At 53.5% G+C, this 16863-nt stretch overlaps 1 protein-coding gene across 2 annotated transcripts in view; it reads right to left on the bottom strand.

Moving 5' to 3' along the window:
• WWC1 (WW and C2 domain containing 1) overlaps window positions 1-16863 on the bottom strand; it is a 163490-nt gene that overhangs the window by 31782 nt on the left and 114845 nt on the right. For both annotated transcript variants that reach the window (XM_075996278.1, XM_020283764.2), the window contains 6 exons: window positions 13075-13164; window positions 11738-12273; window positions 8203-8311; window positions 7767-7847; window positions 6671-6757; window positions 5465-5657 (listed from right to left, as the gene is read on the bottom strand). In XM_075996278.1, the coding sequence (XP_075852393.1) occupies window positions 5465-5657; window positions 6671-6757; window positions 7767-7847; window positions 8203-8311; window positions 11738-12273; window positions 13075-13164 (1096 nt within the window). The remainder of the gene's footprint in view (window positions 1-5464; window positions 5658-6670; window positions 6758-7766; window positions 7848-8202; window positions 8312-11737; window positions 12274-13074; window positions 13165-16863) is intronic.

The raw sequence follows: 16863 nt of genomic DNA, 5'->3' as shown, positions 1-16863 counted from the left end.
CACCTTTCCCTTCCCCAGGACACCAGTGGCTGTGCCAGCAGGCGGCAGAAATGCCAAAAGCCAGTTTGCAAAGTGGGTCTGGAACCAAGCACAGGCTGCTGCCTGGGACAAGGAGGGGGCTCTTTCAAACACCTGGGATCCCTCCGGTTTTCCCTGCCATCAGCACGTACCGCCAGAATGTGGTGTGGACTGGGCCACGGAAGTCGTGGGAGAGAGTGTGAGCAGAGGGAGGAAGCAGACACAAGCTGACAACTTTACTCAAGTGGCACCAGCTTCCTCGTCTGGAAGACGGGAAACTGTCTCCCACCCACAGGGATCTTGGGAGGATCAGAGTCAATGAACATTATTACATACTTGGTACATTTTAGGTGGCCAGAATAAATGTAAATATATATGCATACACATCTATTGCTCTTTTATTCATTCAACAAATACTCCTTGAGCCCTTTGAAGACACCAGAGCCACAGAAACATGGAAGACATGACTTTTCTCCAAGCAGCTTGTGGTTTCCTGGCGAGACAGACGAGCGTGTTGGATATTGCCATTCAGAACATGCCAGGTCGTGCTAGAAGTCCAAGGGGGAGGAATGTGATCACAGTTTTGAGGTGTGACACCTCCATGAGATTATTATTCATTCTAATGAGATACACCATCTATTTGGGGCTGCCTTATTGGTGTGAATATTGTCTACCTCAGTAAACTGGATGCACTTGAGGGCATTTACATATTCATTCATTCATTTTTTTCAACACGCAAAGATTTGCTGCGAAGCCTCTATGTGCCAGGCATTGTCCTGGGTGCTGGGGACACAGGAGGATTTAAAGCAGATAAATATCTCACCCTTGTGAACTTAGATTTGAACCCGGGGGAATCAGATAAACAACTCAATAGTAAACTCCATACTGTGTTTCATCAAATCTGAGATGCCACTGATTATAAAGTGTACTATTATTTTATGCACCACTATGTAAGAAAAGCAGTTGCAATTAAACTATAACCTGTCACGTAGTATAAATTGCACTTTGATTCCAGAGAGGATAAAATATGAAAATAACATGTACCCTAAAGTCTACGAGCTATAGCAACATGTTAGGTGATAAAGAGTGCTGGAGAGAAAAATAATATAGGGAAATGGGCTAGGATAGGATAAGAGACGGGAGAGGGTAATGGGATTTTAACTGGGGTGGAAAGAGGACCTCACTGAGAAGGTGACAAAGTCCAGAAGGCAGTGAGGGCGAAAGTTCAAGATGCCCGTGGACATCTGGGAGAAGGGAATTCAAGTCAAGTGCAAAGACCTGGAGGGGCAGCGTGCTGGTGTTTGCAGGGGACACAAGGAGGCTGGAGGAAGAGGTCTTGGATGAAATCCCAGAGATAAGAAGCAGCCAGATCCTTTGGGCCCTCAGAGGCCAGGCAAAGGACTGAGGCATCGACTCTAGGTGGAGACAGAAACCACCCTAAGGTTTCAGCAGAGGCATGGCATGCAGTGATTTACATTTAAATAGAATGACTGGCTACTGTGCAGAAGAGAGGAGGGGAGGAGGGACAGAAAGGGGAGAAACAGTGGGAGAAGCCTGCAGTCAACAGGTGGGAGGATAGTGGCTGGGGTTGGGAAGTGGTGAGAAATGGCAGGAATCTGGGGGTCTTCTGAAGATGGAGCTAAGGAAATGGGGTGTAGGGAGGTGGAGCACAGGTCAAGGATGGCTCCAGGGTGTCTGGCCCGAGATGAGATAGCGCAAGGCTAGGGGCTTTCTTGCAGCCATGTTAGCTGGAGATGCCTATTTGACACCAAAAGAAGGTACAGGAAAGGCGGCGGGGATGCGACATCAGAGACGAGTGCAGAGACCTGGGCTGGAGTCAGTTACCTGGGATAGCGTTTGCAGCCAGGAGATAAAATGAGACTCCAACTACAGAGCTCAGGGAGAGGAGGAAGAGCCAGCAAAGCAGCCCGGGAGAAGCCAGTGATGCAGGAAGAGCACCAGGAGTGCCAGGTGTCTGGGAAGCGAGCAGTGGCTGCCGAGAGCCTGCAGCAGGTGCAGCCAACGGGCCACCGATCTAGTGACAAGGAGCTCACTGACAACCGCAATGAGGGCAAGCGCCCACGTGGATTGGGTTACAGACAGAACTGGACCAAACTCTTTCAAGTTTTGCTATAAAGAAAGAAAAAGAAACAATGTAATAGTTGGAGGTGGACATGGGGTGGAAAAGTTTTCTTTTTTTTCTTTTAAGCGTGGGAGAAATAACAGCACGTTAGGTCCAGTTGAGGAGGGAAAATTAAAGATAGAGCACGCAGAATGGCTGCTGGGATGATGGCCTTGAGCGGGGTGCGGGGCAGGCCGCAGACAGGAGAGCGGAAGACCCATCTTCAAAACCCCGAGAACAGCCACTGCTCTAGGCATGGGCGCTCTCTTTTCATTCCTCTGTTCTCTCCCCTGGAGAGAAGCATGAATTGGTCATTGTGCTGAGTGGGAGTCAATGGTCCAGGACACACTGAGTAATTGCCGGGCAGCACGCAGGTCTCACGGGAAGTTAGCGATCACAGCTTTCAAATGACACCACGCAGCGTGGCTCTATGCATTTTTTCCCCAGTTGCATGGGCGGAGAGGAGGAGGTGGAAAGTTCACTTTGACAGGCCTGGGGTTTGGCCAAGTGAGTATGGCAACGTGAGAAAGGCACAAGAAAGTGTTATGGTGGTTAACTACTGCATGTCAGTGGGACCCGGGAAGCAGGCTGCCTTGACAGAACCTGGGCGGGGTGGCAGTGAACTTGCCAGTCGAGTAGTGGGCAACTGGGATCCCCGTGATGCCACGCTAGGGCATCTGGTGGGACTGCTGCCTGTGATGTTGGGGAAGGCAGGCCGTGTATTCCCCAAGCCCATAATCCAGTCTGGGGACATAAGTGACACCCACGGTAACCCCCAGAGAGGTAGCGTAGTGCCATGGCTGCACAGGAGGAAGCTGGGAGCCGTGTTCAAATCCAGGCTTTGCCATCTTCTTTCTGGATGACCTGGACAGGTTACTTAGCCTTCCTGGGCCCTGATCTCTTCTTTCCCAGGGGCCGCATGAGGTTGAAACGAGATATTGCATGCAGAGTGCTCACCCAAAGGTAAGCACACGGGCATGGCTCAGTATGATGCAGCTGCTGTCACCCGGCTGGCTGGGCGGCTTACGACAGACTGGGGGTCCCACAGAGCCAGCAACGCAGGGAGTCTCTGTGTGGAGACGCATCAGCCCTTTCTCCTCCCGTCCCACTCGCTGTCCTCCTCCAGCCACCAAAACACGACAGCCTGACACTCCACGTCCCCACTGCATACGGGAAAGGAGGCTTCCCATTGGCCACAAACGGAGACAAGCCACGGTGAGATGAGCGCTTTGGCTGCTGCCATGGCAACCAGCAATGACCAGACTTCAATTAGGAAGGAGGAATAAAAGGCATCCAATTAGGAGAAGAAAACAGGATTGAGTCTCCTCTTGTTTTGGAATGCCCAGGGCCAAGGAAACGCTTCACTGGGGGAGCCCGGGTTTGGAAAAGCTTTCTGCGCGGCTGCTTGGCGTCCAGTGTGCTTGCCAAACCCTGCCAGCACCAGCCCCACCTCGGGGCTGCAGGGAGCCCCGTGCTGGCAAAGAGATGACATAGAGGGGCCGACGTGTGCGCACCTCCAATGAGGACCTGCCTGGATCCGAATATGGCTTCTGCCACTTTCTGAATGTGTGACCTTAGGAAAGGCGTGTCACCTCTCTGTGCCTCAGTTTCCCCAATGGTAAATGGTAGCTATTTCATAAGACTGGAGTGAGAATTCATGGAGATAATGCAGGTAAGCAGCCTAGCCCAGTGCCTGCCACATAAATCGCAGCCTATTGACTTCAGCTATCACACGACTGTCAGGAGTAACAACAAACAGCAGCGATGCTGTTACGTTCCCCAGCTAAGGGGGAAAGAGCCAGGCACTGACAACCAGGGAGCATGGAGCATGTGCAGACACTGTCGCTCTCCATCCTTGCTACTCAAAGTGTGGTCCAGGGCTCAGCAGCACGAGCATCACCTGGGGGCTTGTTAGAAACGCAGACCCTCAGGACCCGCCCCAGACTTGCCGCATCAAAATCTGCAAACACATCTCCAGGTAAAGCAGCCTCTTTTAAACCTCGGAGGACCAACTTTAAGGTAGGCAGTAGGAGCTGGATTTTACAGATAAGGGAGCTGGAGACTCTTAGGTGACACGGCTGGGCAGGGCAAGTCTGGTGACTGAGCCTCTGCACAATCCTACGGCAGAGAAGGGTTTTACAGAACAGACAGATCCAGGCGGAGCTGGAGAGCAAAGAGGTTGCCCACTCCAGGCGAAGGCTTGTGGTCACACCAGGAGAAAGACCAGCTTCCAGACTCGGAGGCAGGGAGAAGGGCAGGAGGCACACACATCTTGTTTCTTTCCCCTGCATGTGCCCCACGTTTCCTGTCCCTTCAACCCATCCATTTCCAGCACGGCGCCCACCGCAATTACTTCTGTGTTAGCCATCAAAGCTGGCTCCTTGTGTAGCTAGTTCCACGCTGAATCCCCAGCATGGGGTTGGGCACATAACGGGCTCTCAGTGAAGATCTGAGCATGAGTGGAGCTGTGTTCTAGGTGTAATGGCCTCATCTGGGCTCCTTTGTGCCCGCAATTGAGTTATTATTAAAATACTCTAGCATCTAAGGGGCATCAGGTTAACAAAGCCCTTTACTTCTTTTAACACACCTGTATGTCACACGCCCCTGAGTTGGCTATAGATGCCCTGTCTACAGATGAGAAAGCTGCACTTGGGTCTGCCTGTCTCTAAGGGTGTGGCTTTCTCAGGACACCAGGGTACCCAGAGCCACTTCATCTCCAGTCCTGACTCCTGCCAATGCAGGGAGGAGGAGGAAGTCACAGGAGCTCTGATCCAGGGAGGGGACTAGCAACGATCCCACGCACAAGAACCTACTGTGTGTCGGACACTCAAGTAGGTGCTCTACATATACCGGCTCACTTCACCCTTCCAGTGGCTCTCCCAGTGGGTGTATTTGCATTGTATGGGTGAGAAAAGGGAGGATCAGAGACATGAAGTAACTTGCCCAAGGTGACCCAGCTATATAGCAAGTGGTAGAGGTGGGATGTCAATGCCTGTCTGTTTGTTCTCATTATTCTGTGCTGCTTGCCTACACTCTGATGGGGCACAGTAATGGAGTGGGATATGGCTAGCATCTTCCAGGCTCTGACAGCTTCAAAAGCACTTCCAGGTTTATTACTCTTCTGGTGAAAGGAGCACCTCCCTGACCTTCCACAGGTCTGAGAACAAGTTCACCTGCCGAAGCATCTCTGCCTGGGATCCAGGATGAGCTTGACTGGTACCTCAACCTGCATCTCCTTCAACCCTCCTCCCCAAGGCTCAGGGTGGACCCACCCCCAGAAGGACGGCAAGGCCAGTCGGATGGACGGACAGACGCGGCCCTTACCAGGCACTCCTCCACGTGGCTCCTGTCAGTGGTACAGACGTCGACTCTTAAGGTCTTCTGGTGAAGGGCTGGGTAGGACATGGACACCCAGAACACCTCGTTGAACACGAGCGTGTCCGAGGCGTCCAGGGGCCGGGTCCGGAACAGGCAGGTGGTGCTTTCAGAGCAAGGAAGGACAGCCACACGAATGTTCCTGGAGGGGACAGAACCACAGCGCTCGGCTCAGCCCAGGGTTGGGCTGAACAGCTGCTGAAATCGCTAAGAAGCAACCGTGGACAAGAGCTTGTGGACCTGAGGAATCTGGGGAACCAGGCCCCTCACACGCCGGAAGGCAACACGCGGCCACCCCTGCGGAGGGGAATTTGACAATTCCAATGAAATCCCAGATGCACTTGTCCTCTGACCCAGACCCCTTGCTTCTAGGCGGTCCCCCAGATACCCCTGCACAACGCCCGGGAAATGCAGAGAAGGCTGTTCCCCTAGCACTGTGCATGGGCAAGAGACTGAAAAAAACCCGCTCGTCCCTCTTGTCCCCCTTCTGTTTCGTCTGCCTTCCTGCCGCATTTCCACACGTCCCACCCCCGTATGCTGGCGGGTGTAGACCGCGGAAACATGAGCTCTTATTCCTGCGTTCATGGCCTCACGGTCTAGTTACAGGAGAGAAACATGCAGGCAGGTGAGCGCCGTAAAGCACGAACCCGGCCTGCCGCAAAGAGAGCCCAGGTGCAGGCGGTGCATGTGTCTGCCACCCTGGCAGCCTCGAGGTGACACCTGGTCACACCGCCCCAGGAGCAGCACAGCGACTGGCTTTGACTCTGGAAAACAGAGTTCTGGGCCTTTCTGCATGAAATACTTAAGCTTAGAGGAGACAAAATGGACTGTGACCATTCTTCTTCACGAGGCTCAAAGTCTGGGACGACAGGGTCCATGAAGGATCTGTTCGCCACCCCATTCCTAGAGCTGGCACGTGGCAGGTGCTCAGGACATGTTGGTGAAAGAATTGAAACCGTCTAGAGTGCCCGTTCACAATCAGCGTGACTGTGCCCACACAAAGAGGACGGACATTGAGCATTCGTGTAATACGCATTACAAACCCACAGTGGGGTGACAAGCCCTACAGTTGGTTCAGGACAGAGCCAGAAAGTGCCCTCCCAGGGTGGGCTGCAGGGCACAGGGCCATGCACACCTGTCCAGCTACATACTCACACTTTCTGGTCTTGCTGCAGCAACAGAGCAGAAAGGTTACTCAGCTGGATGATTAATATTGCAAACTGCTTGTTCTTCTCATCGTACCTGAAATGAAAAGGGGCACACGGAACACCTGTCAGCAACACATGTCTGTCTCCCGTTCCGTCCCTCTGTCAATAATCGCAGGGCACGGCTGTGGGCTGTTCTGAGGCTTGTGGTGAGCCAGCGAGCACAGGCCCAGTGCTCTGTTGCTATGCAGCTCATAGGTCCAGGGCTGCCATTTGTCTGAATTTTTAAAGAGAAGTCAGAGTTTGGATGAAATTTTCTTATATTGAAATGTGGGCAATTCATTCCTATTAAAAAAAAATATTGGCCGGGCGCAGTGGCTCACGCCTGTAATCCTAGCACTCTGGGAGGCCAAGGAGGGAGGATTGCTCGAGGTCAGGAGTTCGAAACCAGCCTGAGCAAGAGGGAGACCCTGTCTCTACTATAAATAGGAAGAAATTAATTAGCCAACTAATATATACAGAAAAAATTAGCCGGGCATGGTGGCGCATGCCTGTAGTCACAGCTACTCTGGAGGCTGAGGCAGCAGGATTGCTTGAGCCCAGGAGTCTGAGGTTGCCGTGAGCTAGGCTGATGCCATGGCACTCACTCTAGCCTGGGCAACAGAGTGAGACTCTGTCTCAAAAAAAAAAAAAATAATAATAATAATATTGAGGTCATCCCTTAGCAAAAAACACCAACACATATGCTGACCAAATTTGGGCTGCAGCCCTCCATGGTCAACTTGTGTCTAATCACTGAACCCTGGATGGGATGGGAAGACAAAAGCCACCGAACAGGAACAAACACACCGACAGGGAGGAAGTCTCAGCCCGGTCCTGGTTCTGCCACCCGCCAGCTCCGTGAGCTGGAGCAAGTCACAGGACTTTCAAAACCTCACTTTTCACATCTGTAAAATGGGAGTCAGGAGGTGGGAAAGAGGTGGCGCCCCTTTAGTTAGAGGCGCACAGTGACCAGCCGAGGAGGTAGGTAAATGCCAGTAAACTGCTGCTGGCAAAGGGGACCCGCACAGACCGCTCCCTCGGTCCTTGTCTTCCCTGTCACTTACTTCAGGGCGATCTGAACTCGGGTTGCGCCCACTGCTTCCGATTCATCACTGTCGAAGGCAGCAGCTTCCGAAGCACCCAGTCTAAAAGACAACAGGGGGGAGGGCAGTCAGGCCTTCCTGCAGCGACCCGCTCTGGGAGGCTGCGGTTGGATCCTCAAGGAGGAAGTGGGAGTCTGCTCAGCCTCCTGCAGCCCCCACTCTTGAAGAAGCTTCCCTCTCCCTGGTGCCTGCTTCCCACAGAGCCAGCACTCTCCCGCTTGGGAGTGTCTCCAGCCCTGGGAGAAGCCAGCGCTGTCTGTGTCTTGGGTTGCCGAGGGGAAGGTGGGGTCACCCGTGCCCTCCTGGGGCCCCCCCACACACCCTTGGAGGAGGCTGAGGCTCTGCCACAGCTCCCGGCCTGCACGGCCACAGAGAGAGCCGGCTCTCGGGCACCCACCTCTGCACGGAGGCCTCGTACACACCGCTGTCCCCCGCCACCGACTCGTCCGACACTGCAGCCGAGACACAGGCCACCTTCAGGCCACACCCCTGGGTCGTGCTCACAGCTAGGGGAAGAGAGAAGAAACAGGAAGGATGCAAAGGCAGGTTCAGAAACCTGGGACTGTCGTTGTCTTTACAACACCTAAATCCGATCCTCCCTCTGTCATAAGAGGGTCCCACCAAATCCCAACCACCTCCGAACTCTAAAGCGAGGTCCTGCTTTGCTCGGGCTAATGGAAGGGGTCGCGTAGGATTGTGTTTCACATCCAGGCTCTGGAGTCAAACAGCCTGGGTGCAAATCCCCAGCTCCACCTCTTACTGCTCCCTGACCTTGACATACTGATTGAAGCCTTTGAAGCCCCAGAGAATAATAATTTGTAAATCGGGGATAATACTACCTACTTTACAGGGCTGTTGGGAGGACTCAGTGAGACATCACAGGGGAAGCCATTACACACCGGTGCGTGCAAAGTGCTCTGCAAAACTCATTACTACTCCCCTTATTGCCACTAGTGTCTGTATCATTGTGGTGATGCCTTCTAGATCCATCCCTGCACACCTGGGCAGCATGACAGCCCCTGAACCCTCATGAGCAGGGGTAAGGGGGGGTTAAGCACCCGCTCTCTCACTTGGCCTATCCCATTCCAGCCCTAATTCAGCTCCTCCTCTTCCCTACCCGTAATAGAGGACCCTGACAGTCTCTGGCCCCAGGCTCTAACTGGGCCCTCAGCACATATCGCACGTCCCTTCTTTGCCCAAGTAATAAGCACCTACTGTGTTGCCAGGCCCACTGCCAGGTGCAGAGCCACTGAGATCACTAAGACAGTTCCTGCCCTCCACGCAGCAGGGAAGGCCGGATCCAGGCCCTGCAACCTCCCAGCTAACACTTTCGAGCACCCGCTGTATGGAGGGCACGGAGACGGGCACGGCAGGCCGGGGATGCGGGTGGGTGACCAGGCGAGCCTGGGAGGCTGCAGGTGCTGCGACGGGAAGCTGAGCCTGCCCCACACCCGCTGAGCCCGCTGAGCCTGCTGAGCCCTCCCGCCTTTAGCCCCACGCATCTCCACCCTCCGCTAAACCACTTAAGGAGATTAATTCGTCTGCTGACTGAACAGCAGCTCTAATCGCATAACCTGCTCGGCGTCTCAGCGCTGCCTGCCAGGATCACTGGCTGCAGGGGAGGCTTCGGGAGATGGCGGGGAGGAGATGCCATCTTGGGCCTGCGTGTGCCCAGCCTCAGGTGCTATTCCTGGCCCTCGAGCCCTAAGGCCACTGTCGGGGAGGGGAGTCGCCGGGGTCTGAGTGGCCCGACCTGGTGAACGCCCGTCAGAGACGCTCTCCTTGAGCCTCACCAGAGCTGCCACCTGCACCCCTCCCGGAGAACAATTTTCTGAAGCCTGCCACCTGCTGTAGTAGGATGCTTGTTTTCGTTTTCGCTTGAGAGCGCTCAGCAAGACTCCCTTCCCGATGTGGGAACCCCAGGAATCTCTCAGTTCCTCTTCTTAGGAAGCCCCTGGCACTCAGAGCCTTTAGTTAACCAGGAAGCCGCATCTCGCCCACGCTCCCCGGCCCCTAAGCACCAGCGGACAGTTCTGGGCGCAGCCGCAGCGCCCTGCCCACGCCTGGAGCCGCAGGCCCGGCTGGGTTGAGCTGTACTCACCAGCTGCCCAGGGAGCTGGGAGCAGGAGCCCACTGCAGACAGGGCTGGGCACAGGGACACTGTGCATTCTGGGCAGGTGGTCCTGGTACCAATCTGCAGCCCGCCGTGTCACTGTGCGGGACTAACCTCACACGAGTCTTTTTTTTTTTTTTTTTTTTGAGACAGAGTCTCACTTTGTTGCCCAGGCTAGAGTGAGTGCCGTGACATCAACCTAGCTCACAGCAACCTCAAACTCCTGGGCTCAAGCAATCCTCCTGCCTCAGCCTCCCGAGTAGCTGGGACTACAGGCATGCGCCACCATGCCCGGCTAATTTTTTTCTATATATATTAGTTGGCCAATTAATTTATTTCTATTTATAGTAGAGACAGGGTCTCGCTCTTGCTCAGGCTGGCTTCGAACTCCTGACCTCGAGCAATCTGCCCGCCTTGGCCTCCCAGAGTGCTAGGATTATAGGCGTGAGCCACCGCGCCCGGCCACACAAGTCTTTTAACCTCACTTTGGCCTTATGTTTTTTCATCTGTAAGATGGGGATTTAAAAAAAAAAAAAAGAACCCACTTAAGGTGCTTTGAGGCTTACATGAGTAAATATGCCCAACAGTACTTGAATCCTGTACACCTACAGTCAATAAATCATAGCTCTTATGACTTTGTGTGTGGGGGAGGGGACGCCAGGAAAGCCAAGGAGCTCACTGATCACCCTGCTCAGCCCTGACCATTGCGCCCACAGCCAGAGAGTGGGGGGCCCGTGAGCCCCAGGAGTGCTGCATGAACAGGGACACCGAGCTTCCTCCCATCCTAGGGGCAGGGAGACAATGACGGGCTTGGGTCCTGGGGTCACAAAGACCCTTTGTCACTTGGAGACTGGGTGGCCTAAGGCAAGTGACATCACCTCTCTGAACCTCCAATTCTTCATCTGTGAAATGGATACAAGTAACCTGTTTCACCATATAGAGCACATTGCCCAGCACATAATATGTCCTGATAAATGTTATCTAGTGTGATTTACCATGCGATGGCTGCTAAAGATAGGAAGGTTTTCTCCTAATAAATCTTAGCTGTCAATGTCTGCATTATCTCATCTTTTGAAGATTCCAACTTGAATCTCAATCAATACCAGAACTTTCCTTTTGACACCACCCAGAACGTGAGTCAGACCATATCCTTTCTGGTTTCAAATGGTCACATGCAGTTAGGATCAAATCCAAACTCCTGGCCACAGCCCACCATGCCTTACAGGATCTGGCCTCTGCCTAATTCTCTAGCTCTGTTGGTGACGCCCTTCCTCTCTGACTTGTGGCTTCCTGGCCCCTCTTTTAGTCCTTTGCTCTGACCCCAGAGATTTTGCTCTTGCTTTCCCCACAGCTGGCTCCTTCTCATCATCCAAGCCTCCATTCACATGTCACCTTCCTTCATAGCCAGCTCTGGGCTGGCAGTCCCACCTCTGCCCTAAAGGCTCTAGCACATTCCCGGTTTTATTTGCTCCATCGTGCTTCCGTCTGGCTGCACATTTATTGCTTGTGCCTCCATTTGAACGTAAGCTTCATGAGAACAGGGACCTGTCTGTTGTCAACATGGTATCCTTAGTGACCAACCCAGTGCCTGGCACATGGCATATCTGTTGAATGAATGAATCCACCAGGGAAACCCTTCACAGGACCTAGAACATAATGAGTTAATCTCCACTGAATAAACACACACATGACCCTACCACGTAAAGACCTGGTGCACAGAAAGCCATCAGTAATGTCGACCGTCATGACCACTGAGGTTCTGAGCACAAAGCGGCTCTCTCCCTCCTCCCGCTCCCAGCCCCTGGACGCGGTGCTCTACCTCGGCCCGGCTGCCTGCCGTCCGTTCCCGCTTCTTCCAGCCGGTATCTTTCTCGCGTGCTGCTGCCAAGGCTCAGCTCACTAAGAGTGGCGCTCAGCTCCGGGTCTTCAAACTCCAGGGGGGTGAGGAAGGTATCTCCAGCCAGGAGGGGGTCGGCGATGAGCGGGGAGCAGGGCGGGGACGGGGAGGAGAGGGAGGAGCGTGGGGACAGGGAGGTCATGGACTTCGGGGTGCCAGACAGGGAGCGCAGGGCCTGCAGGCGGCCGCCTCCCTCCACCTTCTGGGTCTTGGCCACCTCGTCCTCGTGGATGGTGGTGATGCAGCCCGACGGCCGGAAGCCCGTGGCCCCCTCCAGGAGCAGGAGCTCCACCTTGCTCTGCAGCTCCGAGTCCAGCTGCTCGAAGGGGTCGTAGTAGAGGTCAGTGAAGCTGGCCGAGGTCGAGGAGTCCAGGCTGGAAGCGGCCAGGGAGCCCCGGCTGGAGGTGAGGGAGCCAGGGCTGCTGCCCGAGGACAGGGACTGCATGCTGCTGGAGAGGCTGGGGACAGGGACAGAGGGCAGGGTGAGACACACAGCGAAGTGGGCCACCGGGGCTCTCTGCCGAGCTCTGGAAAGCACCATGGTCTCCCTGGACCCACTGAACAGTCTCTGGGGTAGAGCAGCCACCCCCTTTTAACCAGAAAAAAACAAAAAACCTGACACCCCAAGAAACCCAGATAACCAGACAGTTGGCAGAGCCGGGATGGGAACCCAAGTCAGCTGTCTTAAAAGTCCACTTTTTCCTTTGTATCTCTGTTTCCCAAACCCCTACAGGCCATGCTGCATTTTCATGATACTTTTCCTTATTTGAATCCAGCCCCAAATAATACTTCTTAATATCTTTCTTGAAATGAACTCACTCTTTAAATACTTTAAAAAGAAACTTTACATCCTAGTGTAATTTGAAAAGCAGTATCACTTACTACAAATAGAAGGCAACCATTAAAAAAAAAATATCTGATGAAAACAAAACATTGTTATTAAATTCCAGCAATGCCTTGTTGCCCGGGAAGGCAGGCACAGGCCTTTCCCTGTGTCGTACAGGTGGGGTGGCAGGTATAAGAGCTGTATCTAAAGACACACCAGCGCCTGTCAGTCGGGGGAGAGGAAGGGCCCTGCCCCCGGCCACGCTAGGCCAAGCCCAAGTCTGCCGGACTGGCACCAGCTATGCCTCAACCCGTCCGCACTAAAGCCATGGAGTTCAAGTGAAGGGTAGAGTCCGGGCTGGGACACTGGGGGCACCTGTGTGCCCAGTGGCCTTCCCCAGGGGATGGCAGTGACCCCACCAGCCACCACTCACCTTTTCAGCTGGGAGTGCAGAGTTGCCACCTGCCGAGTGGCTTCCTCCAGTTCTCTCACCAGCTGGCTCCTCTTGCTGTTCAACTTTAACCTGGAGGGAGAGTAGGCATGAGGGGCTGTCCCAGAGAATCCAGCCTCCACCAGAAGGAAGCCCAGGCATATGCTCTTATAGATGTACACACAGACACATACACGAGAACTTTCTGGAAGCATTTTACTATGGTATTCGAGCACATATAGTCTCCACATGTTATAATCCTACAGTAATTGCCACATCACTCCCCCACTATATTTCAGGCATGTGCTGGCGACCTTATGACACTGTCTTAATTTAGTCGAACAATAAATCTAAGGTAAGAATGATTCTTACATGAGAGGAAACTGAGGCTCTTAGAGTTATAAATAATTTACTTAAAGCTAGGGAATTAGTGGCAGAATTAAGCTTCCACCCAACTACTCCTCCCTCCCTCCCTCAGCCTCTATTTACTCAATGCCCACCTCAGGCTAGACCCCGTCCTTGGCCCTGCGGCTGAAGCAGTAGGCAAAGTGGAACTTGCATCTGCTCTTATGGAGCTTACATTCTACTGGGGAGGGCAGGGGAGAACAGATATGAAATACTCAAAATATCTAATTAACACTGTGTTACAAGGTACACAACAGGAGGAAAGAACATCCTCTCTGGGCAAGTGACTTTGCTGCTGAGATTGGGGACACTCAGCCTTGCCTGTGCCTTCCACCGCCTGTGGCTCCCACTGGTCTGCCTTCCCAGCCTCCCTTGCAGCTAGGTGGGCGGGGAGTATGGCCAAGCTCTGGCCAATGGGGTGTGAGCAGAAGGGACATGCATCAGCCAGGAGTGGTTAATGGAAGTGGGGGTGTCTGCCACATCATCTCTTGGGAGGACTCTGGTCTCAAAGGGAATTGCTACAGATGGAAAAGGCCTGGGTTACTGAAGGACCACAGGGAAGGCTGCCTGTTCATGGGGAATACCCAATTAGGCTTTTTTTTTTTTTTGAGGCAGGGTCTTCTTGCTCTGCTGCCCAGGCTGGAGTGTAGGAGCATCATCATAGCTCACTACAACCTCAAACTCCTGGGCTCCAGTGGATCCTCCTGCCTCAGCCTCTGGAGTAGCTAGGACTATAGGCACATGCTACTATCCCTGGCTGATTTCTCTATTTTTTGTATAGATAGGGTCTCAAACTCCTGGCCTCAAACGATCCTCCCACCTGGGCCTCCTAAAGTGTTAGGACTACAGACATGAGCCACCACAGTTGGCCCCCCAATTAGACATTATATGTGCAAGAAATAAACTTCTATTGTGTGAAGCCACAGAGATTTTGAGGGCTGTTTCTTGCAGCAGTTAGAAATCTAATAGGGAAATTTAAGCTGCTATAATAAGGACAGGAGTTGGTTAGGAAAAGTACAGGGAGAAAGAACATTCCACGCAGGGGGCTGAGCAGAGACTTTTCATCTTGAGGTCGTTACGGCAGCTTGTGAGGACAATGGGCAGGAGGAAACCAAGGCTGCGGTGGAGGAGCCAAGATGGTAGGGATGAGTGTGACGTTGGAGGAGATGGACACAGAGCATGGGCGGGACGAGGGGGCGGGGCAGAGGGAGTAAACGAGGACGACCTCGAAGTTAGCACCAGGAGCAGCTGGACAGCCCTGGAGACGCATCTGTTGGGATGGGAAGGCTGAGGGGCGCCCAGGGAGGGGGAGAGTTCTGCTACAGATGCGTGGGTAGGAACGCGGAACAGGTAGGCTGCTACAAAGGTGGGTCGCCATCACACGGATCCCCACACGAATGGGATTACCATCTGTTTTGAGCTGATGTTCGTCCCCCCCAAATGCGTGTGTTGAAGTCCCAACTCTCAGAACCTCAGAATGGGGCTGTATTTAGAGACAGATGGGCCTTTTGAGAAGTACTTAAGGTGAAATGAGGTCATTAGGGTGGATTCTGATCCAGTATGACTGGTGTTCTTCTAAGAGGAGGTCAGGGCATGGACACAGAGGGAAGACCTTATGAGGACAGAGGGGGACGATGGCGTCTACACGCCAAGGAGAGAGGCTTCAGAAGAAACCAACCCTGTGGACACCTTGATCTTGGACTTTTAGATCCCAGAACTGTGAGAAAATAGATTTCTGCTGTCACCCAGTCCGTCTGCGGTACTTGTTATGGCGGCCCTAGCAGCCTAAAACAGCATCTCAGGGTAAAATATAGAGGGGGACACACGGAAGGCCTAGAACCAAGTTCTGAGTGCGCACGAATCCCAAGGTTGAGTGGACGAGCAACCGGCAGCACAGGGGCTGGGCAGCTGGGAGGAGAGGTTGGCGAACGCGCTGGAATGTCATGGACCTGGAAGCAAAGGTCTGTACCCAGGCATGCCTGATACTGAAGCCCAATTCAGTAACTACCTCCATGGAGGCAAAATGCCCAAGTTTGGAAGACATAGGCCCATATCTCAGCCCCCAGCCTCTCCCAAAATCCCCTATGGAGGGCAGGCTGGGTGGGCTCCCGGGAGTGTGTTGGCCCCTCAAATGGCTCTCCCTGACCCTGGCAGTGGATCTCCTTCATGATCCCAGGGTCTGACAGGGAAGAGGCCCCATGAAGCAAGCATGTGCCCTCCTAACTCCACAACTTGGGTTCTCTCATGTACCCACTAGTCTAGTGGTTCTTGGCTTTGGCCTACAGACCAACGAAGGCATGCTTAGTAAAACGCACATATCTGGGTCCCACTTTGACCTGCCGAATCAAAAGGCCCAGGGGCAGGGCCCGGGAGTCTGCCTTTCACTAAGCCTCCCAGGTGATCCTTTGGCACACTAAGGTCTAGGAGCTGCAGCACCGACTGGGGACTGCAGAGGCAGAGGCTGCCTCTTGTTACCCTAGCACCGCATGGAAATTGCTCAATATTTGCGGAATGTCCGATGTTTTCCCCAGATGAAGCAGGTAGAGTTCGGGAGCTCTGCTGAAAGACCTGCACGTTGGATCTCCCACGGACAGATGTGCTCTATTGCTGGCCCCTTGTCCCCTCATCATGCCACCCTGTTGGAGAGGGACTGATAGATTCCCAGCTCCCTGGACTGGGGAGTGCCCCCAGGGCTCGGCTAACCCAGCCTGGGGCCTGGAAGAAGGGGCTCGGTTTCCATAGCAAATCAAGCCACACCGTCCCTCGACCAACAAATGTGCAGAGTGTGCTCTACACACAACTGCAAGGTGGGGAGGGATGTGCAGGGCTCGGGACTGGGCAACTGCACCTGTGACGTCACAGCACCGACAGCCGGAGCAGCAAGCAGAGCGGCCTCAGCATGGCTCTTGGCCAGCTCAAACCCTGGCCCTGTTCTTCCAGAGTTTTCCCTGAGTCTGAGGAGGGAGGTGGACAGGCAGCAGGCTGGCAGATGGAGCCTGCAATGAACAAAATCCTTGACTCCCAGTGGCATGGACAGGCCTGTGGAATCTTTTTTTTTTTTTTTTTTATGAGATAGAGTCTCACTCTATTAACTGGGCTAGAGTGCCGTGGCGTCAGCCTAGCTCACAGCAACCTCAAACTCCTGGGCTCAAGCGATCCTCCTGCCTCAGCCTCCCGAGTAGCTGGGACTACAGGCATGTGCTACCATGCCCAGCTAATTATATATATATATATATATATATAAAATTTAGTTGTCTAGCTAATTTCTTTCTGTTTTTTTTTTTTTAGTAGAGATGGGGCCTCGCTCTTGCTCAGGCTGGTCTCGAACTCCTAAGCTCAAATAATCCTCCTGCCTCGGCCTCCCAGAGTGCTAGGATTACAGGTGTG

The sequence above is a fragment of the Microcebus murinus genome, chromosome 21, assembly GCF_040939455.1.
Source record: "Microcebus murinus isolate Inina chromosome 21, M.murinus_Inina_mat1.0, whole genome shotgun sequence".
NCBI lineage: Eukaryota > Metazoa > Chordata > Mammalia > Primates > Cheirogaleidae > Microcebus > Microcebus murinus.
Note: the sequence above shows the minus strand (reverse complement) of the source record. Positions and strands in the feature narration are given on the sequence as shown.